Below are 27,640 nucleotides of genomic sequence, written 5' to 3' on the forward strand. Positions count from 1 at the left end.
TATTGTCGGCAATGCGGACCAAACTCTGACATCAGTCATACAGGGACCGAACAGCCCGTATCAGGGGGCTCAGTACCCCGTACTCCTGAAGCACCCCCCACAGGACTCCCCGAGGGACCCAGTCGAACGCCTTCTCCAAATCCACAAAACACATGGAGACTGGTTGGGCGAACTCCCACGCACCCTCGAGGATCCTGCTGAGGGTGTAGAGCTGGTCCACTGTCTCTGGAACATCAATTCTTCTTAAATATCAAGGACATGATAAAAACTCCATAAACATTAAATTCTAAATACAATTTTGCGGAGGCAGTAAGTGATTAAACTATTTAGTTTATTAATGAAAATAACACGTGTTATAATCACTTAAGTGTTACACAAACATTGACATCAGCAATGATGAGATGAAAATGTTTTCATAATTCTAATGATTGTAAATATACATTTAAAATATTCTGAATTGTCTTAAAGTGCAATGTAAGGTCTTTCATAAATTCAGGTGAACAGTAAAAAAAACAAAAAACAGATACAACCAAAAATGGCCTTAAAATTAAATTTTCTTAGGAATTTACAGGAAAAAGAAAATAGATTCATGGTTTTATGAATCGATATCAGGCTTGAAAAGGAAAGTTGATTCAATATTGATTATTCGATTAAAAAAAAAAAACAGCCCTAGTAAAAACATATTTTTCCCCATAATGCCATGGGGCGCATTCGCAATTGTGCACTTCTGCACTACAGTCACTGTGTTCTGCCTTCCATGATGACACGTGCAGTTGTGATAATCCGGCTCAACCGTATTGAAACTGGAAAATATGCAGCTAACTATACAACGGCTAACCGGTGTTAGCAAGAGAGCCCGAAAGTTTAAGCATTTCACCAAAACTACTAGGGAGGAATGTGATGCAGGACAGAACTTGCCTTTCATGGCAGCACAACAGTGATACACAACACAAGCATCTAAAAAGCAAGTTGATTCAATTTCTGATGAAAAGGGACGGTCATCTCACTCAGCTATTTGGACAGTTAGCCACGTGGTGGGGGCAATGACTCCATCAAATGTAAGGCATGTAAACTGAAAGTCATAAATTCCCCATTTGTCGACCGGTTGTCGTGAGGTTGACTTTTTTGGTCAATGTGCTAATACAGAAAATTTTAAAGCAAGAACCCAGAAATATTCTTACCCATGAAAGGTCATTCCCAGTTCCAATGTTGTGATTGTACATGATTAGGCATAGTTTTTGGTTTCCATTTTAATTACACTAAACATTTACAGCTAAAAATGTTGACGGTCAGAGAATCGACTTCATTTTAATTTCCAATATCATATGCAGTATAAATGTGGTATTATTTTCTATATTCCCTTTATTTGTTGTTTGCACATACCTTGCAGCAAGGATGGGCAGTTTGTGAACTCGTTTACCTGCAAGTTGAGTAGAAGCACCAGTTAGTTTGAATAAGAGATGTGTGTCAGGAAGCAACACCTACAGTTCAACGAAAAGGTGTCCTGTCCCAACAGGATTTATCCTACAACCTGTCCACCCCCACTGAGATTAGTCCTAGGCCCTGGTTGAACCCGTCGACCTGCAGCCATCTTTCAATGCTGAAAGACCAACCAACATCCCCCACAGTACACACGCGCAGTCACAGGCTCCACTTTCAACATTATAATTAGGAATGATCTCACAACACATAATGTATAGGCGAACGGGGATATAGCATGTTGGGATCCAGAAAAAACTCCATGGTTTCATCTTAGTTTTAGCAACCATCATTCTCGTGTGCTCCATCAACACCAGAAGTGCAATAGGACGGGGTACATTTCATACTGATGAAGTCACCACATCTGCGGTTATGAACACTAAGTGCTCTGTGCTTCAACTCCTGCTCTCTTTCCCTCGTTTCTTTCCCAATCTCCCACACCAGGATGAAGCATTGCTTGCCTCCATACGAGAACACGCTGCGTTCATACGAGCAAACAAATAAGTACTCAGTCTGAAGGGGCATGAGCATTGTGAGCCCCTAACTGACTGCTGGTGCTCTCAAGTCCACCTCAAGTCCCATGAGGTTTGAGGCAGCAGCTGAGTGTTCAGTGATGTCTGCAATTATCCCGCGTCTAGACAACGTCTAGTGAGGCACATTCTGCTCAGGCACGGATCTATAAGAGAATAGGCCTGGAACACATACAATATCTTTCAGCTGGTGACGTAGTGGTACATAAAAAGGTCAGTGCTCGGCTAGGAGGGAAGAAGTATCAAAATTCTGCTAATGTCAAATGCAAATTTGTTGTGTTAAAGACAAATGCAATAATGTATTACATGCATACAGTAATAGACAATGTCAGACAAAATGCATTAAAAACACACGCACAATATAAAGTAGGGAAAAAAAGAAGAAAACATTTGATTCCCTACATTTTAGCCAGAATTTTTACTCCTTCATATTAGCTGGTGCCGATGTGGCACACAGCTGCACACAATCAACCAATTACCAATACAAAATAAGTCCTCCAAAATCTCCCCTAGTCATGTTTAAAGCTCACCTGTGCCAGGAATACAAATTTTCTCTATGGGAAATACTGTGGACCTGACAAAAGATGTCAGGGACAATTGTTGACCTGCACAAGGCTAAAACCAAAACTATCAGCAAAAGGCGATTGGCACCATTTTTCGAAAGGAGAAGACGCAATACGACCATTATTTGACTTTGGTGTGAAATACAAACAATTGCCTTGTGGCTTGAGGATGATATAAAGGTAAAGGGCCTATCTCACTGGCTGAGATCTGTGACCGACCAGTCGGAGACTTCTCCCCAGTCTCGACATCGCCAAGATGTCTCAGAGACCTGCTGGAGACTTTAAAAAGTCTCCAAAAAGGTCTCCCCAAAAAATGAAACATCTTTGAATTTACCGCAACTCCGTGGCAACCCAACTAGTCTCCAGGAGAAACTGAAGAGAAGAATAGAAAGAAAGGTGCATGGACTTCCAGCTACAGGTGATTCCCACGTGTGTTGGGCTCTGCGGCGAGTGGCGCTTAATTTAGCGTTATGGTGAGTGAGTTACTCATGGACTTTATATTTGTTCTGTGGTGCCTTGTTATGTTGGCGGCGCCCTCCTTAAATCTATCCAACTTAGCGCATTTAAGGAGGGCGCTACTAGTATAGCTAGATACAAATGTTGCTTCACATTTATTGTTATATCTACAAAATACCCCAGTTTTTGTGTTGCCTGTATCATTCATAAGCTAGTGACCTCACCGTATAAAAATGTTGTTGTTACCCTTGTTATGGTGTTTGTGCTGCTAGTAGAGGAACATAAAAATACATAGTGGATTTGTGTTTGTTGTTGTAGCCTTTTATTAATCAGCCGCCAACCAGCCAAGAATCAGTTCTTTGTTGCAAGTTGTAAAAAAGTACTGAAACATTGAACAGTTGGACATTCAAAAGTTAAGAGAAGGTCGAATTCAACTCATCTGTCAACGTTATATTGGATATTAGGTCCATTCTAAAATTTCACCAAGAGCCGAACTTATTGTCTGTATGGTAAATTTGGATTTGATTTGTTGACAAAGCTATTTATTATGTCCTAATAAATTACAATAAGTTACACCACAAGTTTCATTTGCTGTCAAGAATGTTTTTATTTCAGTCCATATAAGTATACAATTTAGTCATTCCTTTGCCCACTTTGGAGTTAGTTTTTTTTAAATTATTTATTGAATGAGTATAATCTGTCTAGAAACGACACACGCCAAAATGGAGATAGTGATGAATGAAGAATATTTTCCATAGTCAGTAAGGTTTTTGTTTTTTACATTTTGAAAATGAGTCAGACGCCTGATCTTGTTGTCAGTGTTGCGTAAACACAATTGTACCTTATTCTAAAGAATCCTGGTAACTTTAAGTCTTCTGATCAAGTATAATGATCCCAAATACCTCTGGCATGAAGCAGTGCAGTGCAGAATTATTGATATCAGCTTGAGTGTTGTGAATATCAATATCACATATTCAGTCCCACAGGAAAACTGAGGTTAATATTTTTGTGGGGAACTTGTGGTCAGCCATAGTTTCAGAAAATTAATCAGTTCACCTTTTTTTAAGTGTACATGAAAGAGCAAAAAAGTATAAAAGAGCTCCCTCTCCCCAGAAGTCTTTTTGCACATTAACTTTTTAAATTCAACACCAAGTCATTATTTTCTTCTTCTTTTTCTTAAATTGGGATCTAATTGTGGAGATAAGTCTGTCTGTGAAGACTATAATTTGAGAAAAATAAAAGCGGTAGTAAACATGCAGGGGCTTGAATCAAAAGGTTGTACGTTATGGGCTGCAGTGTAAGAAAAGGCTGTGAGAGAACAAGCAGGTGTGGTGGAAAGACCCATGGGCTTCAGGGAGAGAACAGATCAATAACTAATTTCAGTACCAAGCTTCACCCGCACTGTTTTCCAATAAATGCTGGATGGAGAGTACAGACTTAGCAGGGTGGGGCGGGGGCTACCTCGATTCTATCACCTTCTTCAAGCTGTCGGTGGAGACTGTGGAAGGAGGCTGCTTCATCTTGTTTTAAAAGTCATATGTGACTGTTGATTGTGTGGATTATGATTCTACAGCTCGATATTGCGCAAAATGTTAGCCAGCTTGGCTATTTCCATGCGTGCTCCACATATGTCATCTCTGTATCTTTAAAAGATTGTGCTTCCTGCAAACCCCCCTCCCTTCCTCTCATTCGGCCAGGGCCGGTGTTGAGGTTTTGTCAAGAGTATGCGGGGAGATTGAGGCAGACAGGAGAGTGAAGCGTGTGTCATGCAGGGCTGCTGCCGCTGCCGCTGCTGCTACTGCTGCTGAGGCTCTTCTCCTCAGAGGCTGTGACCTAGATAACCAAGAGGAGCTGGAGCGCCTGCAAGCCTTGGAGCCACTCCAGCCTCAGCAATGTCAGGAAGGGGTTAGTTGTGTAACACAATGTCCTATTTAGTTTGCTTGTCACACACATGGATGCAAGCAACATATAGCGTATGGAACCTATGCACAAGCCTACTCTGATTCTATTATGTGCCGTTGTCAAAGCAGAGACAAACGAGGAGAACCTAAATTGGAGGAAAGAAATCATCCCTAAATCCATCCGAATTTAAACATGAGCATTAAGAATGCTTGGTCAAACTTTCCATGCCAGGAGCCACTGCAGCTACATGGTCACCGTAAAGCCAACTTAAGTACAAGCATTATATGTATGAGTCACTCTTGCTGCACCTTTGCAGTCGAATTTGAACACTTTACCAGATGGTTAACTAGTGTTTAGTTAACTAGGCAGCTTATGTTGGAATGAAACATACTCACTCCGGTTTCCAGAGTCATTGAAGGTAGTTATGTTGCCTTTTCACCACCTCATTCCGAAAATACTTTGCTAAATGATTTTTGTGTAGTAACAGAAATGCTTCCTCGCCAGTCTGTGACTTTTTATTAGTCAAACTTCAATTCAAGTGGGAAGAAAACTAATTTCACATCACAATCACTGAGGAGGTAGGTCAATACAATTGTGTTAGAACAACTTTAACAGGCTGCAGTGTAAAACCCCCATAGAGAAATAGTGCCATCTGGTGACATTTGCAAATAATTGCAGCACGCTGGATGGCCTCTCACACCAGAGACGCTCTGAATAGAATCACAAATGCGATGCTACAATAAATTTGTCTTATGAGTCTTGCAACAATCACAACTGAAAAGTTAAGATGAAAAAACACAGATGATAAGATTGGAGCCACGTGCATCAATGTTTTGTCGCTTTTCTGTTGTAGATGATGCGCAATACATAATGTATTCCAACAAAATTGTGACACAGCAGATGATCAGCGCTGGCTTTGCTGGGGCTTAAAACGGTCCCAACCAGGCTTTGGCTCATATGTGCGCTCGGGTAGAAGGAATCCTTTCAGCCTGTCTGGTAATGGCAAAGCATTGATTCTCTCTTCTAGCGGCCAGGGCTTGAGGTGGCCCCTAATAAACGCCCTACAAAGGCACTTGAGAGCAGCAGGGGAAGTATCACGCATGACCACCCGGCTGTATAGATCTTGTAGAGCTTGAGCATATGGGTGAAGATCTTGCCCAAACGTAAGAGGACCCAGCCTGGAATACAGACTCACTGTGGGGTAGTTTACCCTCGCTAGGTCCAGCAACAACTCGGCTTGCTCAAGGAGCTCAGAGGCATCATTTGGATCTGAGCACTGCCGCAGGGCTGCCTGAAGCCGCTGGAAAATAATTGTGGAAGCTTGCCAGCAGGAGTCACTGTGGGCACAAAACAAAGAGGCTCCGCTCTGGATTACGAGCACAGCCAAGGGGAAGAGAAGGTCAAAGTGCTCCAGGCTTGTTTGGGTCAGGGAGGACTCGCTGTCGTTGGTATCACAGCTGGGGTCCACACCATGGGCCAGCAGTAACTGCGTGGTTTTCAGGCAGAATTTCCCCATTTCGGCAGCATCCTCGGCGTTGGCGTCTAGCGCCTCCTTGACCAGAAACACCAACGAGGACGCAACTGTTTCGCCATCTTCAGTAACAGCTTTGACGTCAGCACCTGAGCAGAAGGTGCACATTCTTGAACTAAAGTTTTGAGAAACAGCTCGACTCTGACTTTTGTTTTGTTTGCAAAGCCAAATTCTCCAGCAACAACTCAACTGAGAATAAATGATCAATTAACAAAAAAGTACGAATAAAAACAATTAAAAAGCACTTTAGTAAAAATATATTAAATATTTTAAAAATATTACATCTGGACTAGGCTTACATGGTGTGGTGCTACCATAATTTTTCGAGAATAACATGCACCCTAAAAATCACCCTTCAAAATCAGATTTTTTTGTACTCTTGTTTTAAACCCTCTCTTATTTGCATGCTCAAAATTTGAAGTATTATCCACACAGTAATTCGATAGATTGAGAATTGTGTTGAGGCAAGTATTTCTTGTGTAAAGAGAAGTTCTCTTACCTTGCTAACAGTTTGGTCAACACTCGAGCCTTCCTCAGAGCAGAAAAAAAAAAGTCCCGAATACGCACCGAGTGTTTTCAAAGACGACAGAGCGTTGCGCATGGAATACACAAGGTGCCAAAATCAGGTCCTTGAGTGCCGCAGTCCGACATGTTTTAGAGCAGAGGTGGTCATCGAGGGCTGGAGTCTTGCAGGTTTTGCATGTTGCCCTTCTCCAACACAGCTGATATACGATGAGCTCATCAGCAAGCTCTGCATAAGCCTGATAACGATCCTGTTGATTGGAATCAGCTTGTGTTGGAAGTGAGAAACCTCCAAAACCTGCAGGACTCTGGCCCTCGAGGGCCGAGATTGCCCACCTCTGTTTTAGAGGTTTCCCTCCCCAAACACAGCTGAATCAAATAATCAGGATCAATATCAGGTGTCTGTAGAGCTTGCTGATGGATCAGGGGTGTTTGAGGAGGGAAACCTAAAACATGCAGGATTGTGGCCCTCGAGGACCGGAGTTTTACACCTATATGCAGTAATCAGTCCTTCGTTCTGTGGGGGAATGATGTCAAACCCACATGAAAATATACCTTTTTCACAATAAAAATAGGTATTGGTAAACATCTATAATACAATGTAATACATTTTGGAAATGTTGGTGTACTTGTTTAAATTACTATCCCTCGACTTTGGATGATTTTTTTGAGCAGTAAAATGTTGTTTCTCGAGAAATTATGGTAACTTCCTCTTGCAATGCAGGTCTCATTTTGGTATTCATACAAAAATAAAATAGAGCAGTATTATTGTGAGCATATGATGTTACAGCCCTCGTCTCTGCACACCTAGTGAAGAAAATAACTCAGTAGAAGTCAAGCTGGTACAGTGGACTGTCACACACAAGCGGTTTGACACTTGTGGATTCACCTATTTGCAGATTTATTACGAAAAATAATTAAGTTTTTTTTGTTTTTTGCCGGGGACTTCGTTTTTGTGGAAAATCATTTTATACTTCCTTTTATGTGTACAGTACATACAGCCTCTCTGGTGCCCTGCCGGGTATGATTTTTTTGCTAATCTGTACCCACAGTTTAGCACGTCAATAGGAAACGAAGAAGAACACTCAAATATATATATATATATATATATATATATATATATATATATATATATATATATATATATAAGAGTTTGATATATTTGAAAACTGGGGTAGCGTGGAGTGTGAAACAGGCGAGAAACTCCATGCCATTTTGATTTTGTGGAAATGAGAACAGTTAAAGCAGTTGTTCTTTAAAACTGTCAGAGCAGTTAGAGTGTTAAAACAGTTAGAGCAGTCGTTCTCTAAAACTGTTGGCAACGAGGAAACCAGTGTCTTCACCAATGCAAAACTGTGAAAACACTGCCATCTTCAGGCCACAAAATGCAACTGTGGTTTAGGTTTTATAATAAAGGCTAATACAGTGTTTCTCAACCCTGGTCCTACTATCCAGCCTGTTTTCCATGTCTCCCTATTTGACACACAGCTGATTCCAATAACAGCTCAACAGCAAGCTCGGAGAAACCAGATAACGATCCTCACCTGCACTGGAATTGGGAGACATGGAAAACAGGCTGGATATTGGGCCCCGACGACCAGGGTTGGAAAACACTGGGCGATTAGAAAGGAGCGCAACGGTAGAGCCAACTTCAGCGTCGTTGCTTATTTAAGTTATACTGCATAGGTTTGCAGATCAAAGAAAGAGGGAGTTACGTCCGAGTTTCGTTCCTACGTTGGCGCTGTAATACAAATTTCGACTTAAATCGGATTTTAAAGTCGATATTTACATCACAATACTTTGTACAGTCATTTTAAAAAACATTTGTGTGACCCGGAAGAGCCGGTACTGATATTTTGTGTTTCCGCGCCGGCATTTTTGTTGCGCGAGCTAAAACAAATGTCACAAATTGACAGTGATGGCTGCCGCAGGGCTTCCTGTCCAGACCAATCAGTTTTGGTCGGTGTGGTATATTCAAAGAATCACCTTGTATTTCATCTTTTATTTTCTTTATGGCAATTTTAGCACAGAGAGCTAATAGTATCCTTTCCAACACGACGTCATGATACGATACCGTTTCTTACTGCCGTGCTAAACTGTGGGTACAGTTTAGTAAACTGAAATTATAATATGCAGGATTAATTTGAGTGTACTTACACCCTGCTATTTATTTACATTGTTGGAATACAAGATTGTCTCTGTTCTATTTTGGTTGAACAAGCATATCCATACATACAGTACCTTACCTATTTTAGACAAATGATAAGTCTGTCATTTTTCATCTCCCAAAGCACGCATAGAGGAAAGCAACTCTTGCTAAGTCTTCTGGATGTATCATAAGGAAAGATGTTTTTAAGTGAATGAAAAAAAGGTCAAGTTATAACAGCAATGTGTGGTCCATACCTCTCTGTAGGAGAAGCCGGATGCTCTCTGTGTTGTTCACAGTTAAGCCATCGCTGCTTGCCAAGGCATGAAGCAAAGGGGTTTTTCCTTCAGAGACAACGTCAAAACAATCACTTGTAAACTAAATCAATCTATAACTATTAAACCCTGTTTACACAACACTGTTTATAAATAACAATGGTGGTCCTCATTAACAAAATGATGTTTTTTGTGAATAAAATGTGTTCAAAACAGGACTCAAAGTGTTTGTTTGGAAAATATTGGCTTTATCATTCCCAGGACTGTTTTTGTACATGTGTTAGCAAGATTATACAATTGATAGAGTTTCCACAAAGTGCAAATAAAGTGAGTAGACTATCAAAAATATGTGTGTGGGTACAAATGGGAGGAGAAGCAGTTGGTTCACTTGTGGTACACTTTGCAAGTTACAGTATCTTCAGTTGTGTGTGGCTTTGTGTAAATGGGAAACATTATGATAACGTGTCTAGTGTCTACCCAAAACATTTCAGAAATGCAAATGCCCACAAAAAAAAAAATACTGTTCTCATGTAATTAGGAGTTTAGCATGAATGTACCTCGTTTATCCCTTGCATTCACATTGGCACCCAGATCAAGCAATGCAAGCAGGCAGGGTAAACGGTCCGAGTCCTCACTGGCAAGATCCAAGGGGCTGCTCTCATGAATCTAATGGGCGATCAATTCAAGATTATTTTTAGGGCAAAATTAATGAATTACAAACAACATAAAAGATAATACAGTATACATACTTTGTCACAAAATAAGGTACACTGACACAAGGATTGATCCAACACATGAGTTTTATCAATAATGCATAAATAAAAAATAACCATCCATTCATTTTCTATACACCAACAGTCCTCATTAAGGTAGAGAGTGAGATGGAACCTATCATAGGTGACTCCTATCCTATCACAGTCAACACCAGGTCATAAGACAAACATTAACATTCATATTCACACCCTATGTGCAATTTAGAGGTTTCATTATACCTACTGTCAGAGGGATGTCTTCAATTACTTGACATGCAGGCTTTTAGAATGTTGCACAATGCCGGAGTTATTTTGGAAAACCCACAAAAGCACTGCGAGAACTGGCAACTCCACAGACTTTGAGAGGTAGATGACATGCACCACTGTGCTGCCATATACCAAATACTGTAAACTTAATATTAGATACACCCCTCAGTATGTTTCAGGGCAGTTGTAGACCTCCACAAACCAAAATTGTGATAATTAACAAAACATTTTATACAGCTCTGGTATTAGATTTCAATAGCTACTGTATGTAAACCCGAAGGTCTTATCATTTGACTTACCCTGTCTCTTTTTTCCATGTCAGCTTTGTGCTCGATGAGCAATTTCATCATGTTTGGTTTGTTTCTCAGCACTGCTATATGCAGTGGGTTGTAAAATGACACTGGGTCTGGGGAATTGAAGAAAAAAACATTACACTTTAAATGACCGTACATAACTCATCTTCTTCGGCGGGAAATTTTTTAGTGTTGTTTCGATACCGTTTTTTGGCCCCCGATACCGATTCCGATACGCAGCTTTGCAGTATCGGCCGATGCCGATACCATACCGATATCTACGTTTTTTTTTCTCAACATGCTGTCCTTCCATTGGTTCAGACCATTCAAGGGCCAATAGGATATTTTAGCTTGGCATGCAGTGAACATGTCACACATCAGTGAATGTCGTGCATGAGCAAGACACAGGATGCTGCATCCAAAGTCCTATACTAGCGTCAGAATTAATGGTATCGGCATGTTACTTGTTATTGTATTGTAAACAAAACACTGAATGGATAGTAATATACCACATAGACTTACCCTCAAAATTAAGATCTGCTCTGTACCGTAGAAGGACTTCAGCAGCCTCCACTTGTCCCTGCTCAGCCACCTTAAACAGAGCATAGCTGATCCCTTCCATGAACACTTCGGATTGGGACTCTCGCTCCAAAAGCTCCGCTAAAGAACTGCACAGATGTCTCTCCACTTCTGGACTGGGAAAAAAATGCAGCACATTCTAACAGTGGAGGTGCTGTTCTGACAAGAAACACTTGATAATTTTTTTTTTCAAGGCCTACATACCTGCCCTTGTGACTACCGTCTCCTTCTTCCAGCCCGACCACACTCATGACAGCATCCACCAATGGCTGATACTCATATATGATCCTTCGAAAGCCGTGGAGGTAAGGCATGGCTCCTAAGGCAATGTTTCACAACCTTTATTGAGCACACAGTTGACGTTTGAGAAATCTCACGGCACACTAAGCACATACAGTTGCATTTCATGTAGGAAAAGCGCTGTATAAATAAAGTTTAATTATATTTGATATGATGTATGATTTAGGAAACCATGATACGAACAGGTGTACCGGATGTATGATTTCCCGGAGAAACCCCCCCGACGACTGTCGGGCGTAAAATATCAAACAAAATCTAACATCTGCGCAAAACTGGTATTTTCTAGGGGGTGCGATCGCAACCAAAAGCATCACTACTGTCTTACTCTTTAAGAACTCATCTGGCAACCCTCTAAACACATTTAGAATGTTACAGTGTAAAGTACCAGAACAGATACAATCTTGATTACATACTGTACATAGTACATACACGCCCTTCTCAACTTTCACTGGTAAAACTACGCTAATGTCAATCTTCCATGTCTTTATTGTACGTTAAAAAAATCCGTGGCCATCAAGTATTAGTCAAATCTTACTTCGTTTGGTGTTTTCTTTTCGCTGTGTCCTAATGACACGTTAAAAAACTGACATAATAGTCATGGAAGTTGCACAACCATGTACCCAACTTGATCAGTCGCCTGCCGTTTTGAAAACAGGAAGTGTTCATCGCTCCATTGACATTTTGTTCCCCACAGAAACACAACACTGAAATAAAAGTTCCGCAAATTCGACAGTAAAAACATACAAACAAACTTTAAAAATATACCCCCTACATGCTACATCCAATTACACAGAACGCGAGGGGAAAGTTTACGGCGGTGCGTTTACATTTACATACGATACTATATATATGATGCATTTGCGTTACTTTTCATAGAAAATGCGCATATATATAGAAAAAAACTATATAAATTGAATTAGCATCTTCAGAAAATTATTTTGCAAATCATTAATCATTAGACACATAACGGCAGAGCGAGAGAGAGAGAGAGAGAGAGAGAGAGAGAGAGAGACACACACACACCCCGACACACACACACACAAACTCCAGAGTCCCTTCCTTGAGTGAATCTAAATTACTAGCTGGCTATTGGAGATAGATAGATAGATAGATAGATAGATAGATAGATAGATAGATAGATAGATAGATAGAGAGAGAGAGAGAGAGAGAGAGAGAGAGAGAGAGAGAGAGAGAGAGAGAGAGAGAGAGAGAGATAGATAGATCGATAGATAGATAGATAGATAGAGAGAGAGAGAGAGAGAGAGAGAGAGATAGAGAGGTAGATAGATAGATAGATAGATAGATAGAGAGAGAGAGAGAGAGAGATAGATAGATAGATAGATAGATAGATAGATAGATAGATAGAGAGATAGAGAGAGAGAGAGAGAGAGAGAGAGAGAGAGAGAGAGAGAGAGAGAGAGAGAGAGAGAGAGAGAGATGAATTATCCATGACAACGACTAGTAAATAAAAGTGATTGTGATCACCTGATAATGACCTCCTAGTGATATTGGACTATAGCAATAATAATTCACTGATGATCTAAATGTTCAATTGCTAGTCTTTCCATATCGCATCCTTGAAAAATACATACATAGCCTCTAGATGGCAGCGATGCTGTAGGCCTACAGCTGAACGTTCTGTCTGAACTGGGGATATGAAAGAAAATAAGTACAGCAGCTGCATGCAGAGCACCTATACGTGATAAAACGTTTTCTGAAGTTCTCAGTGGCATTCTGTTCCCCCTCGCTTATTTTTTTTTGGGGGGAGGGAGGGCGTTTGTTTCTGAATTTGAATACATTTAATTTAGGGTTGCAATGGATCACCTGCGATTAGGACTAAGGTTTTGGCACCACAGGGTAACAGTTCCGGTCTGAGCACCCTCTACATGCTCCTTTCACTCTGACATTTGTATTTGCATCGGCATGTAAGTTAAATTACCTCTTGAGGGATTTTGAAAAATAAATGCATTTGAATGAATAATCTGCATTCCGCCTATCCAAATCAGTTCCAGATATATATTTTTAAGCTTTTGTGAGCACGCCTGCCAAAGACATCTAGTGAAATATCAATCTCTTCTCCCTTCTTGGGTAAATCTGTATCTTTCCACTGATGTGGTCACAAGTAGCCTAACAGAAGGTTACACTGCACATCTTTAGTGGCTTTTCCACTATACGAACATTTTGAAGAACTTTTCAATTTACCGCGGAATGTTGTGTTATATATATATATATATATTTTTTAAACCTCATTACCTATAGGTTCAGTCATTCCCCGAGGGCTTAAGTACCACAGAGCCAGTAAGATCTTTCTCAGCCAACCTGGAACTTTTGATAGGGCGGGCCAAAGCCAAATTTTAGTACTTAATTGTACTGTATAACACAGTAGCTGAGGATGCTTCACTTCAACGCATATTTATGCCACTGTTTCATTCACATTACACTGCTTATCATAATTTGATTTGTCTTAGTACTGTATCGGGCCATTGGAATCAAATATTATGGCAGTTTAGATATTATTTTCTTTTGTAGGATTAAACTCAATAATTAAATACATTATGTTGTTGGTCTTTTGCCTACAAAGTAACTTCTGTACACACTTGACTGCAGAGGAGGACCACAATAAATTAACTCTTTATTAAATTAAAGCCTTTTCTATCAATACAAAAATAAAAAATATATAAAAATTACTTTGTTAATCACAAATGGTTGGCAATAGCCTCTTGTGAAACAAGGCCATCACTTACCTGGTTAACTTTTCCTCTCCAGGGTGCAAGGAAGTGGGGCATCACTGTTATTTGTTCTTGATATGACCCACTCCAACCTCTGATTATTTGGTTACCACAGGAAAAATGAGATTAGGGTTATTTTTGACCCAACTGTTTTTAGAGTGTGGGATAACCACAATGTTGAGATTTACAAAACCACAAAGTGTTCTGCCAATGCAAATATACGTCATTTGTCCTGAGAGGCACCTACAGTAGGAGACTTTAATTGTTGCAAACACAAAGTACTTTTAAGATGTGGTAACACGTACAGTAGCTCTTGAAAGAGTTGCACATTTGGGTGAAAGGTGGCTACAAAAGCAATGGTGAGGTGAAGGTGGAGGCAGAGAAATTATAATAGAGCGGGATAACATTCTAGTTTGGTTCTATTCAGTGCTATGACCAGATTTTGAATCATCAGACCAGCAGGTCCAGGCCTAATATCATTTTCTGTTGGGAGCATATTGCTGAGTGAAGATTGTGGCTGGAAATATTCAGCCCTTTTAAAGGTCAGTAGGAGTTAAGGACACAAAGTAGACCATGGCTGAAGCTGATAAGACATAAGTGTTTCTGGGAGGAAGACTTCACTGTCTCTCATGAGTTATTTTCTGTTGGGCAGTGAGAATAATTCAAAAGTAGGGTGCAGAGGGGAAAAAATGGGCAATTTATCATTCAAATGATTGGATGATGACCAATTCAGGGTGAACCATGCCTCTTGCTTCAAGTTAGGTGGGATAGGCTTCAGCTCAGATGCGACCCAAATGAGGAAAATAGATGGCTACATTGGCTAGGATGCAGTTCATGTTTCACTAATTGTTTGTATACAGTAATCAATATAGTTTTGTGTGCATACCATAGTGTGCTTAACGCTACATGAAACAGATATATGTTGTTGTTGTCAGACTTTTCACATTCAAAACCATAATATATAAAATACATATAAAAAATATATTAAAAAAAAAACATATATATAAAAATCTCATAGCCACTAGACAACATTGGCATATTGTAAGTATATATAATGAAATTATGATGATTTTTGTCTCATTGTAGAACTACTCACAAATAAAGCTACTCAGTTTGAGTGTGCCATGACCTATGCCGTTGTATAAATAGCCATAGGTGGATCGACAGGTTAATTGTACCCTAATTGAACCTTCTGTGGCGGCATGGTTGTATAACAAATCTGCACATTTTGACATTCCCAAAACATGCATGTAGGTTATTTTAAGCTTCTAAATTGTCCTTAGGTGTAAAAGTGAACGAGAATGGTTGTTTGTCTCTACGTGCCCTGCGATTGTCTGATAACCATTCCAGGGTATACGCCACATCTCGCCTGACATCTGCTGGAATAGGCTCCAGTACACTTGCAAGTTGCAACCATAGTTAGGATAAGGGGAAGATTGTTTGATGTACTTTCTGCCATCTAGTGGAATAACACTTAATTGTTCTCCTTATTTATTACTCTACATCACTGGCTATTGTACTATAACTGAACATACATTATTCACAGTTAATAAATAATAATCATCGGCTTCTGCACCACACCTGATGATGATCTCTCAAGGCAAACCAATGGGGTTGGGAATCACTGAATTAGACAACTACTACTACTACTATTAGTACTACTACCGCTACTTACTCACACTGGCCTGGAACCAGACCCGCAACCTCAGCGTTGCGAGACGGCCACTCTATACTGAGCCACGCCACACCATGTCTTTCTATCCAGCAGGTCAACAGATGCTTATTTTAGCTCTTGAGTTGAACACCAGTCACTGTGTAACGGTTCATTCACCTGACTTCTGTGCAGCCAGCATGAGGTCAATTACCATTCAGTGGCAGTATGGAGGTGAGAATGAAAGGTTCAAGGTTGTCCTTATGTGCCTTGTGATCAGTGTTGTTCAAATTACTTTTTAAAAGTAAAGCGTTATAGTTATAGTTACTTCTCTAAAAAGTAACTAATTACTTTACTAGTTATTCAATTATCAAAGTATTTATGTTACGTTACTTTACCTATATATATATATATATATATATATATATATATATATATATATATATATATATATATATATATATATATTGTTGTTCTGTCTTACAGTAAGAGAAAAGACAACTCCCTCCAAACACTATGAAATAGAACAATAAAACGTGCATATTTATTTTTTATAACTTGCCTTCCAAACAAAAGTTGCTGCAATATAAAATAAATAAAATAATAATAATCAACTGAAGACATCGTCAAGATTAACAAAGCAAACTATTTCCGGCCTCACAACACTATATAAAAAAAAACCCTCACATTTGGCCATTTTAAATAAAATAAAAAAGATGGAGGAACATAAGAAAGTGCTTTCAGCCTCAATAAGCACATTGAGATGCTTTTCAATAAGGCTGCTGCATTTGCCGAGGTATTCAAGAGGTATTTTTTATAAGAAAAACCAAAAACCTGTCTTAAGACTTGCACAATACTCCAAATATATATATGTAGTGTAATATTTCTCTCTCTCTCTAGCTCTCTCTTTCCTCATCTCTCTCTCCCCATCTCTCTCTCTCTCTCTCTGTTCCCCTCTCCAAATTTCCTCTCCTCTCCATCTGTCCATTTCTTCCTTTCTAGCTTTCTGTTTCTGGCGTCCTTTATCCGCAGGAATGCGAAGTAGTGCTTGTATTTCCACCTTGAAAAGCCTCCGCTCGCATGCACTTTCATGCGCACTTGCCATTGCAGCGTGTTGGTTAGCGTGTTACCGGAGTTCTGTATGTGTGTGCGTAAAATGGGCTTGTGTGTCTGTGTTGAGTACAGCCATACTAGTAAGACCCGCCCTACTGTCAGGCTGTCTCTGATTGGCTTACTCTCACATCTTGCCCTATTTTAACCAATCAATAGCCTCTTCCGAGACGTGCCGCGTTCAAGTCGAAGAACCATGTGGACAAGGCTTGTATGAGAACACAGTCCACCACACGCTCTCACAAAGCGCAGGGGAGACTTTTGTACTTTTCACTTCGATCACGTAACACAAGTAACTTGGGTAACGCTCGTACAATATTTATAGGGCCGTTATAGAACGGGAAAATGTAAAGCGTTACGTTTGAAGTTACAGCAAAAAAGTAGTTTCGTTATGTAACGTAACGGATGGAAAGGCGTTAGTTCCAACGCTGCTCGTGATTGACTGGCAACCAGTCCAGGATGTAGTCTGCCTTTTACCCTAAATCAGCTGGGATTGGCCCCAGTGTCGTATGACCCTTAACAAGATTCGTGGTACAGAAAATGGACGGATGGATGGACTTTGATTAATAATTTATTCGCTGAAAAAGTGCCCTTTCAGATTCAATCAGTCACATGAATTGATGTTTTATAATGATGTTCACAATCGTTGGTATAAATAAATGTCCAATCTTATATACAGTCATAATGGTAGATGCCATCATTATTGTTTGATGCTTCTTGCAGAAAGATGGCAGCAAATGGAAGGACAGACGATTCTGAGTTGTGACACACTGCACTGTAGGCCAGAGGAAGGTCACTCGCTTTCTTCCTTCTGGGCATCAGGCTTGAAAATGAAGTGACAGACCAGGGAGGCTGATAAGTAAATACAGTTTTAATGGCCTACGAATGGCTGGTGGAGATCTGCACAGGCCTGGAGGTGGGCAAGGCACAGAGGGCGACAGGGTATACCGCAGAAGCTATTATTAATGCTATCATAGATCAGATAGACCAAGAGAGGAGAATAAATGGTTGTGATGAATCTGGGCCTTCTGTCCCCCACTGACATGAGGAAAAGCTATTGCGGCTGGTTAAGGTCATGGATGAAGGATACCACCCCAAAAGACTTATGGAATGATTCATTAGACTGAATACAAAGAACAGGAGGAGCGTATGGCCCGGGGAGTTACTGAAGGTCATCGGGTGAGAGACATAGCAACTACAAAAAGGCATCTTCGATTAACCCCATGCAGTAATTTCTTCTGTCTGTTCATTCATCCAAATTTATGGCTATATGTCAAGGTAGGAAGTTGAAATCTGTACTAGTTGCCTTGAGGTGAAAGTTACACTATCTCCCACTGTTAATATTTTTTTAAAGCCTGCAAACTAGTGATTATTCTGGATTCCAACCAGTCATTTCCATCACCCATTAAATCCATCATCAAGTCAATCTTTTATCACCTTAAAAACATTTTATGATTATGCCTATCACTAACTGATCACTTCTCATCTGGACTATTGCAACGGAGTCCGGTACTGGTGCCTATAGCAAGATCTTGGAGAGGCTCCAGTATGTCTAGAACTCCACTGCCAGAGTTATCGCCCGCTCAAAGCCCTGGCAGCTCATCACCTCCACCCTCATACACATTCACGAGTCTTCAAAGTTCTTCTAATGACCTATAAATCCCTCCACACCTTGGCTTGGCTCCACCATATCAACCTCCTCTATCCCGACAGCCCTTCACTGATGCTGTGCTCATCTGATGCTGGCCTGCTGTCCATCGCAAGTACCAAATTGTAAGGTAGAGGTTTTCAATAACATAAAAACACACACATGTAATTTTCTTGATATAAAATTCACAAAAATGCTCTTGCACAAAAATAAGACTTCCCAGGTAAGGATATAAAGGTATTTTGTGCATTCTTACATGTGTGACATTTCATTCTTTGGGTTGATGTCCACGGCATGAGAGCTTCTAAGACATCACAGACTAGAGACCTTTTTCTGAACATCAAAGTCTTCGGTGAAATCTTCCGATCTAAATGCCAGAAACAATGTACTCGATGTCATACTTTCATGTTGCACTTCCCAAAAACTTTGCGTGGGTCCTTCTGGGACAGGAGACGGATGGTGTGCTTGTTTTTACAGCAGCCAACACCTCTGTAATTTGGCCTGCAGAATGAAATTTCCATATGGACAGGCTGAAGGAGTTCAGACATGTTTAATGACTTGCAGGCTAAAGATGTAACCTGAGCCACTAAGGAACTGTATGTTGCTCTATTTGCTTTCCAGCTGTTCAATGGACCTCAGCAGGGCCAGGGGTTCAAGGGATTTATTGGGGTGTCAGAAAGAACTCCTTTTGGATGACTATATCGGCCCACCAGCTCACCACAAAAATGAGCAACAAGACTGCTCTCCGTCAACACTTTTTGCAATCCCCACTTCTAATGCATTTTGCAGAAAGCTTCCAGCATCAAATTGCACATTTCTTGGCAGAAGCAAATGCCTGATTTGTTAAAAGTAAGGTCAGAAGTACAGGCACAAGAGTCTGATCTCATCTGGTTGTAATTTATATAATTAAAAAAAAAGGGGGGGGGGAGTAGTAATCCACCCATCCATCCATCCATCCATCCGTCCATCCATCCATCCATCTTCTATACGACTTATGTAAAGTTCATTTATGATTTACCAAATCCTCATTATGGTATATGTGCAATTTTGCTGAATGGATTACTTGCGATAGAAATAATCTGTACGTTGCATCTATTATGTAATATTCTCAATCTTAAATGATCAGTAGTCTTCACATGAGAAACCAATAAAATAGATTCAGTGAAAAAGGCTGTTGGTGTATCATTAAATCTGATATTTCTGTAATGAATGCTTTTGTCATCATGTATTATCATTTAAATGAGAAGATTATAGTATTAACCCAAAATGTACTTTTTCATTTTATTTATTTATTTAATTGTCTAGGAGAAACCAATTAATTATGGTGTCCATTCATGCCATGATGATTCCAACAAAGTACCTGTGGGGATTTTTATAACATCATGCACCACGGTCACTAATTTGTCATTTTCATCAGATTCCAAATTTATTACAATTATTGGTAAATTTACAAAACTAAATAATGAGTTTTCAAATAAACAACCGTGTATTCAAATGAATGCAGTGACTTTAGCTCAGCCACAGAAATCTAATTTTCATCTTCATCACCTCTTTGGAACGATAACCGCGACGTTATCATCCATGACACCTCGATTGTCAGTTGAGCATTCACATCACAAGGGGTCGCTAGTACCCTGCAAAGAAGTGCACGTTCATGCACTTGGCGGGACAAGTTTGCAATCTCCTCTGAAAAGAGACAGAGAGTCATCTTACAATATTGCAAATGAACAAAATGATGAAATTATTACAGAGGACATTTCTGCGTCCAATATTGTTTTGAATTCAATGAGATGCTCAAGTACGTCATTGTTCTATTGAAGACCTGACGTTTGTGTGTCTGTGTGCGCGCGTGTGTTTGTTTTGTGGAGAGCTCGCCCCCACGACGTGTGTCAGTACAAGTTACCGCTATTGGCTTCCTTCTTTCTCTTTTTCCGACGCGTTTCGGTGGCTGGAGCCAATAACCTGCCTACACACGCACGCCGCACACACACTCGACGTTGTAGTGAAGTCGGACTTTAGAATATTTGAGGCACCTGATGCAAACGTAGGTTGGAAGCTGCAGTTTTATTCGTCTTTGCGTCGTATGCAGCGGGAGCAGCTGGAGTTCTCATCCGGACTTGATGAAAGCTTTCATGGAAGCGGTATTATGCACGGGGTTTGGACTTGAACTGTGTGCAATCTTTTCGACAGCCAGGACGCTTCCACTACGCAAAAGAAGGAGTGATGCTTTGATGTGACGACCATTCAACACATTTCTTACCTTTTGCTTCTTTGGGACACGTTGCCACCGGGATCTTAGATACAAAGACATTTAATCATTTTTATTTTCCAAAAAATGATGGAAAGAGGCACCAAAATGCGTGCAAGTTCCTTCTCTTCATACTCAAGTCAAAGAGGACGACAAACAACCCAACAAGGCACATTTTATAAAGGTTTATTTTAGAATTGTTTTGTTTAGCATTTTTGTCTAACTGGAACATCGTCTTCTCTTTATTCTTTTTAAAGAAGGATGCAGCAATTACACTTCCCCCCTTTGAATTAAGACATTTTGACGTGATTTTATTTTGGGGTGAGTTCCCCTCACATCACTCAACATGTTGCATATCCTTGTGCCGCTGTCCGTGATGTTACTTTTGAGAGGTAAGAACATTGTCAACCCCCCCCCCCCCTTTTCTTTTACTATACATTTTCAACATATGACTTATAAAATTTGCCAAAGAAACAAGGGTGAATGGTAATTGTGATTGTAAAATTTTAATCCTTGCAGTTAAAAGCTCAGTATGCATTGCAACATCCTAGATTTGCACCTGTCTGCATGTCCCCAAGAAGCTCAGTAGCTATTGAACACATTCGTCTCATGAATATTTCAATTTGTTCTGATGTTTACACAAGTTTAGGCTTTAGTGTATCTGAAATGATTTCTCAATTCCACATATTTTCTTGGAAAAGTTTACAGAGACTTTCAGAGTTAGAGATATTCAACTTAAATCACTGAGTGGGGGGGGGGGGGATATTAATGTTTGATTTTGTCCCAGTGCGGTTCTTGCTGACTATGCAAATTTTTGTTTCATGACCATGAATCAATCACATGGCGCCCCTTAAGGGAGAGCAGTTTTAGACATACTAAAACCAGAAGCAGACATAAGAGCAAATCAAGTCCTGTCATCTCCTATAGAATTAATTGGAACAAATGCTTTGTTCAATGTTGTGACTATTTTTACACGTGGCACATCTGTTTGCAGCAAGAGCCCAACTGTTCCTAACCAAATGAACCCTCACATGCGCAAAAACACTTATTTAACTTTGCAGCCAAAACAAAGTTCTTACTTTTAACTTTAGATCTGGTCAGTGCTAAATGATCTAACTGCATCTGACACGTCATCTGTCTGCATCCACCTTGAGAATGCTTCTGTCTTCACAGTTGAAGACTCTGATTTGACAGCTCTAGTATGATGGGGGCTGACTCAGTGTTTATTAATGACTCTTGCCATAGTTCAAGGCCTTCTCAGTAACCACGCAGTATGATCCTAATTGACATGGTGGGCCATAAAGCTGCAGGACAACGCTTCTCACTAGATAGTGATGAAAATTGATAACATTGTCCCAGGAGATAGAGCATCAAATCCATATGAGAAAAAAAAATGTCTGCACAGCATCGAGCAGCAATTAGGAAGGGCAGTTGTCTGGTATTGTAATTCAACTTTGTTTGTTTTGAAAAACGGCACGATGAATTAGAAAACATTGCCCAGTAAGTAAAACGATGATCGACCTTGTGTATTCTCAAAAACATTGGTAGATTAAAAAATAAACCGTCCATCTCTTTTATCTAATAGAAGAATGGTCGAGCGAGTTCCTCAACGGAATATCTAATCTTGTGTCACTTCGTCTTATCCATAAGCTTAACAAGATCCAGAAAGGGATCAAGGAAGGATATCCGTCATTCGACATCTCTAAGTACTTGGTGCACATCCCATGCTGTCGGCCCTCGCGCATCTGGATATGGCTTATGCTTTAGGATTTTTCAGAAGACACCAGCAGTTTATGTAGCCGCAGGGACTCTCTCCATGGAAGTTTTATTTTTATTTTTATTTTTTAAATCCGTAGCCCTTGTACGTGAAAGCCACCTCCTGTCCTGTACGGTACTTATTCGATGGAACAACCTCAGCTTCAGTTGAGAAAACAAGACATTATGACAGATAATGACATAAAATTCTGTTGCTGTTGTTGTTGTTGTTGTCAGCCAGCTGTTGCACAGTTTAACGCATTGATAATGGAGGACAGTCATACAGTATGCACAATTGAGTTTTCCTCTGATATCAATGGACTGGTCATCTTTCATACATACAGTCCCCTCCAAAAGATGACAATAGATGAAAATATCATGAATTTGAAATTATTTACTTTTGTCTCATATTCATCTTTTGATCTGAAACCCAAATGCCTTCAATATACAACAAAAACAAAAGGGATTGACCTTGCCGTTCCAATACTTTTGGAGGGGATGCATTTTTTATCAGGTGTAAATTCAGCATCTCTCCAGCAACCAGTCTAGCCTCCTCATTCCTTAGACCGTAAGAGTCTGTTGTTTTTGTAAACATGGACAAAAACAAATACACTTACACTTACTTATGTCTCAAATCTTCCATTGCCCGAACCAGGTCTTTATGGGTAAGCCACCGCCACCCCTACAGGCTCTCACAATTGCTTCACGATTAAATGTCAATCTGCTCGCTTTGCCTTAACGATTTTGTGAAACACATTGAGTAGGTGGACACTTAGCTGAATCTCTTGTACTGTCATTATCCTTAAAGTGGGAGTGGGAAGCCTGCGTTGTTGCTTTCCATTCACTGAGTCCAATGAGAAATTCCCCCCTTCCTTAAATTCACATGTCATCATTATAAAGTTCCATGCTATTTCCACTAAATCCATTTGCCCTATGGTAATTGGGTCGTTATTGGAGCCATGAACTCAATGAATGAATGAATCATTCAGGAGAGAAAATCAGGGAAATCACTGCGTGTGTTATGGTTATTAATGTGTCTTTTGTGTTTTTTTCGAGAGGAATGAGGCTCCTTGAAATAATTAAACATGCTGATGCAGTGTTGCGTGCACTCTCATCAGTGACTAGTTTGTCTTGGAGAGGTTGTCCCGATAAATCTGTTCATGAGTTCACAGCCAGCCAGATTCAACGGCATGGGAAAAGAAAAAGCAGTACAAAGGCTGGGCTTAAAAACAGCTTGCTATAACATTACACTTCAAAGCAGACAAATAGTTTATTGACATTTTGAGGGAAGGTGACATTTGCTTTTACTGCCCAACTATTCTTGCATTACCAGGATACCACAACCTGCAATACATGCACATGTGAACATGTTTGCTATTAGTATATTGCACTCTGCCGTGTTGCATTTATTTTCCTGATTTAATTAAGAAGCAAATTAAATTACTTTTTTTTTTTTGATGGTGTGGTACTCAACCTACAGTATGTACCCCATGGTGTGAATGCTAGCCTGAACCAAGTTAATTTCATCTTAACTGTATTAACTCATTCACTGCCATTGACGGCTATCGACGTAAAAAATTCATTTGAACTATTTCTATTAGTTTCACTTTTTTTTGGAAGTCATGCAATTAATTACAATTAAAAAATGTAATCGTCTGACGCCCCTAATTTTCAATAATCTTTTCTCTTTTTATTAAATTAGTGGCATAAGGCAATTACTTTTTTTATTGTAATTAACCACTCAAGATTAATCAAAATTTTTACATCTGTTCTAAATGTACAATAATTTTTTCCCCTAGGTTTTCATAGTCTTAACAAAAAAAGTGAAACTAATAGAAATAGTTCAAATGAATTTTTGACGTCTATAGCCGTCAATGGCAGTGAATGAGTTAATTGAATGCCTGTTCTAAATGTACAAATCTGAAAAGGGGAGTATTTCTTCAAATCGAGTTGCATTACTTTAAAATGTGTTTAATTGGCAATAGGCTATATTAATTCTAATTTTTATTTGTCTGATGCTACTAACATTAATGCTGAAGAAAGTTAAATTTTTTCTATATAGTTTTTGGTTTTCTTGTTTACTGCATGTGCCTTTGGTAATATAATTTCTTCACAGTGTTAAATTATGATGCAGTGGATTCTGCAAATTATATCTGCATGCTTTTACTGTCATATTGTATCTAATTTCCATACAGTCATTTTTTTTAATGACATCTTTATTCTACCGAGCTGTAGAGCCAACCAAATAAAACAAATCAAACATTATACCGAAGATCAAGTATTAGTTATTTCCAACAAAAGTAAATTGTTGACAGTCAACCAACACCCCCCCCCCCCCTACATACGCTGCATTCATACGCAAACAAAAGGAATGCTCTCAAAACTTATTTCCCCTCACAGCTTTTATATGAGGACATAAAAATGATTTTGCAAAAGGTAAACAAGAAGTACACAAACAAAATAGCAGATAGAACTGGTGTGATGCAGTACAGTTTTATATACTATAACTACTATACTATAACTATAACCACAATAAGCATGGTTGAATCTTACCCAAAGTCAGCTGGCATAGGCCCCAGGTCACCCACAGCCTTAATGAGGTAAGGGGTGTCACAAATGGGTGGCTAGATGTTTTTATATCAAGCAAGGTATGATAATGTGGCTTAGATTGGCTTAAAAAAAAAAAACTTGATTGATTTTCTAGTCTTTTTTGATTTTCTAGTGCTTGATTTTAGTGATCACAGACATCTGGCAGTGCAGAACTCATGGATGTGTGCAGAGCTGTCGCAGTCTATCAGAGGTATTAGAGGCTAATAATGCATTAGAGCCAATGAAGTGACAGGTACACACTGTCAAGGCCCATTGACTTCTTTGCGGTGGGGCTGATTGATTGTCGAGAGCATGTTGAAATGCTATTCTTTGTTATTCAACGTGGTGTGCTCATGCAGCAGCATTCGGATTCTTAATAATGCAATATATCCTATTGTTTATCATTTGTATTTTTGAAGTGTCTAAGCAATGCACTTTTTTATATGCTGAAAATATTTCCCTTTGTTTAATGGGGAACGGTTTCTCATTTGAAATACCGACCTAGAGGCGGGTTTCTCAGAAAACATGGTCTGCTGAAGGCTGAGAGAGTCAATATTCTTTTCCCTTTGAAATCAATCACCAGATTTAATTGTTTACAATATTGCCAATATAATGCAGAGATAAAATAAACAACCTGACTGAGATTTCTGTTGTATGTACGTGAGTGTATTTTGAACAGTGAATAACAGCCATTGCGACTACTTAGTATTAGTGACATGCCGATTCCCCCATGTTAATTACGAGTCCTTTATACCCTTAAAATGCATCACTTAAAAAAACAATTGTTACCTATAACCTGGCAGATTGAAATCACAACACAATACTGATTAATCGAGTTCAATGCTGTCCATAATGTGACTCTACGTTGGCAGGATTTTTTTTTTAATCTGTTACAGTCCTTTCATTATGTGTCTACGAGGTACCACTGATGATTTACAATTAATTGTCTTACTCCAACATATAATCTTAAAAAAAACAAAAACAATGACGACTGAGTACTGGTCCAGTTTTCTTGGTAGCGACCATACAATAGAATAAATGGATAAAAAAAATTAAACGCAGGTTACACAATTGTTTTATTGTATTCTTGAGCGTGGTTCGGCAGGATTTGAAAGGGGTGCACTTCCACTGCAGACATTTTGTATTTTTCGACGCAAACTTCTCAGTTGATGGTGTCCACCGTCACCGTGTCTCAAAAGTAACCAGTCATGAATGTAGGCTACTTGACGACCATTGTTTCCGTCTGTTCACCATTCAAAGGTAATTTTCTACAAATAATTGGTCATTTGTACCAATTATTTAACTGAATATCTTTCCAACATGTAACAACAGAGTAGACCGCACATTTCAACAATCTCCTGCGAGCAAAGAACTGAGTAAACTACGGGTGTCTTTATTTATTCATAGCACCCCGTAGGTAGGTTTGATTCAAAGCATATATCATTTTTAACTGGTTTTGCACAAGTTCAGCTTTGGGCTCACATAGCACACACCTGGACCCTGGTTTCTGAGAACAAGCCTGGTAAATTCTATTTTACTGTCTTTCCTAAGGACACTGACAGTAAACAATCAGAGCTGGGAATCAATCCTTCCATCCATCAATTTTATATAACGCCTATCTTGTTCAGGGTTTGCTGGGATGTGAAGCATATCCAAGCTGACTACTCCCTGGACTGGTCACCAGCAAACGTGTGCACACTGTATAGGGACAGGCAGCCATTTAAGTTCACATTTTCACAGAGAACTAAATTAATTCGGATGAATCACACTCGTTCGTATGTGCAAAAATCATAAATGCAAAAAGTCTATGCAAAGTTAAAGTGCCTTGACACTGCACATTTTATAATAAATTCCAATTAATTAACTGGTTATAACTCTCTTTAACTCATTCACTGCCATTGACGGCTATAGACGTCAACAATTCATTTGAACTATTTATAGTAGTTCCACATTTCTTTCCCACTTTTGTTAACAAGAGAATGAAAACCTAGAAAAATATGTATTATACATTTAGAACAGATATAAAATTTGTGAAGAATCTTGAGTTAACTAGTGAAGTCATGTGATTAATAACAATAAAAAAATTAATTAACTAGACTATTAAAAATTAGGGGCGTCAGACAATGACATTTTTTAATTGTAATGATTCGCATGACTTCAATAGTTAACTAACGATTAATCACAAGTTTTATATCCACTCTAAATGTACAATAACAAAATTCTAGGTTTTCACACTCTTGTTAACAAAATAAATAGTTCAAATGAATTTTTGACGTCAATAGACGTCAATGGCAGTGAATGAGTTAATGTAAATG

The 27,640-nt window shown here is 39.4% G+C and overlaps 2 protein-coding genes across 4 annotated transcripts in view; one reads left to right on the forward strand and one right to left on the reverse strand.

The window, feature by feature from the left end:
* Positions 1-5,429: 5,429 nt before the first annotated feature.
* On the reverse strand, positions 5,430-12,264 carry asb6 (ankyrin repeat and SOCS box containing 6). Of its 3 annotated transcripts, none has more exons than XM_086077134.1 (7): positions 12,131-12,264; positions 11,500-11,634; positions 11,239-11,411; positions 10,723-10,829; positions 9,962-10,070; positions 9,387-9,473; positions 5,430-6,550 (listed from the first exon to the last, which is right to left on the reverse strand). In XM_086077134.1, exons 2-7 carry the CDS (start codon positions 11,607-11,609, stop codon positions 5,835-5,837), a joined length of 1,302 nt encoding a protein of 433 aa, XP_085933260.1. In that variant the 5' UTR covers positions 11,610-11,634; positions 12,131-12,264; the 3' UTR covers positions 5,430-5,834. The 3 variants fall into 3 exon arrangements, with proteins under 3 accessions (XP_085933260.1, XP_085933261.1, XP_085933262.1); XM_086077135.1 differs by having other exon boundaries at positions 11,500-11,614; positions 12,131-12,260; XM_086077136.1 differs by lacking the exon at positions 12,131-12,264 and having other exon boundaries at positions 11,239-11,406; positions 11,500-11,605.
* Positions 12,265-20,605: 8,341 nt separating this feature from the next.
* Positions 20,606-27,640, forward strand: part of LOC147174011 (transmembrane protein 132C) — a 132,402-nt gene continuing 125,367 nt past the window's right edge. The window contains exon 1 of the mRNA XM_086076499.1: positions 20,606-21,373. Within this exon, the coding sequence (XP_085932625.1) occupies positions 21,328-21,373 (46 nt within the window). The 5' untranslated portion in view covers positions 20,606-21,327. The remainder of the gene's footprint in view (positions 21,374-27,640) is intronic.

This window comes from Leptonotus elevatus, chromosome 5 (assembly GCF_054856555.1).
Source record: "Leptonotus elevatus isolate MCC_2025b chromosome 5, RoL_Lele_1.0, whole genome shotgun sequence".
NCBI lineage: Eukaryota > Metazoa > Chordata > Actinopteri > Syngnathiformes > Syngnathidae > Leptonotus > Leptonotus elevatus.

What these genes read in the sequence shown, in the direction of transcription:
- asb6 (XM_086077134.1), bottom strand. Translation starts at nt 11,609, where the DNA reads ATGCCTTACCTCCACGGCTTTCGAAGGATCATATATGAGTATCAGCCA. An exon ending in AGCAGATCTTAATTTTGAGG is followed by an intron (nt 10,830 to 11,238) that starts GTAAGTCTATGT and finishes TCAATTCCCCAG; the next exon opens with ACCCAGTGTCATTTTACAAC. An exon ending in ACATGGAAAAAAGAGACAGG is followed by an intron (nt 10,071 to 10,722) that starts GTAAGTCAAATG and finishes ATCGCCCATTAG; the next exon opens with ATTCATGAGAGCAGCCCCTT.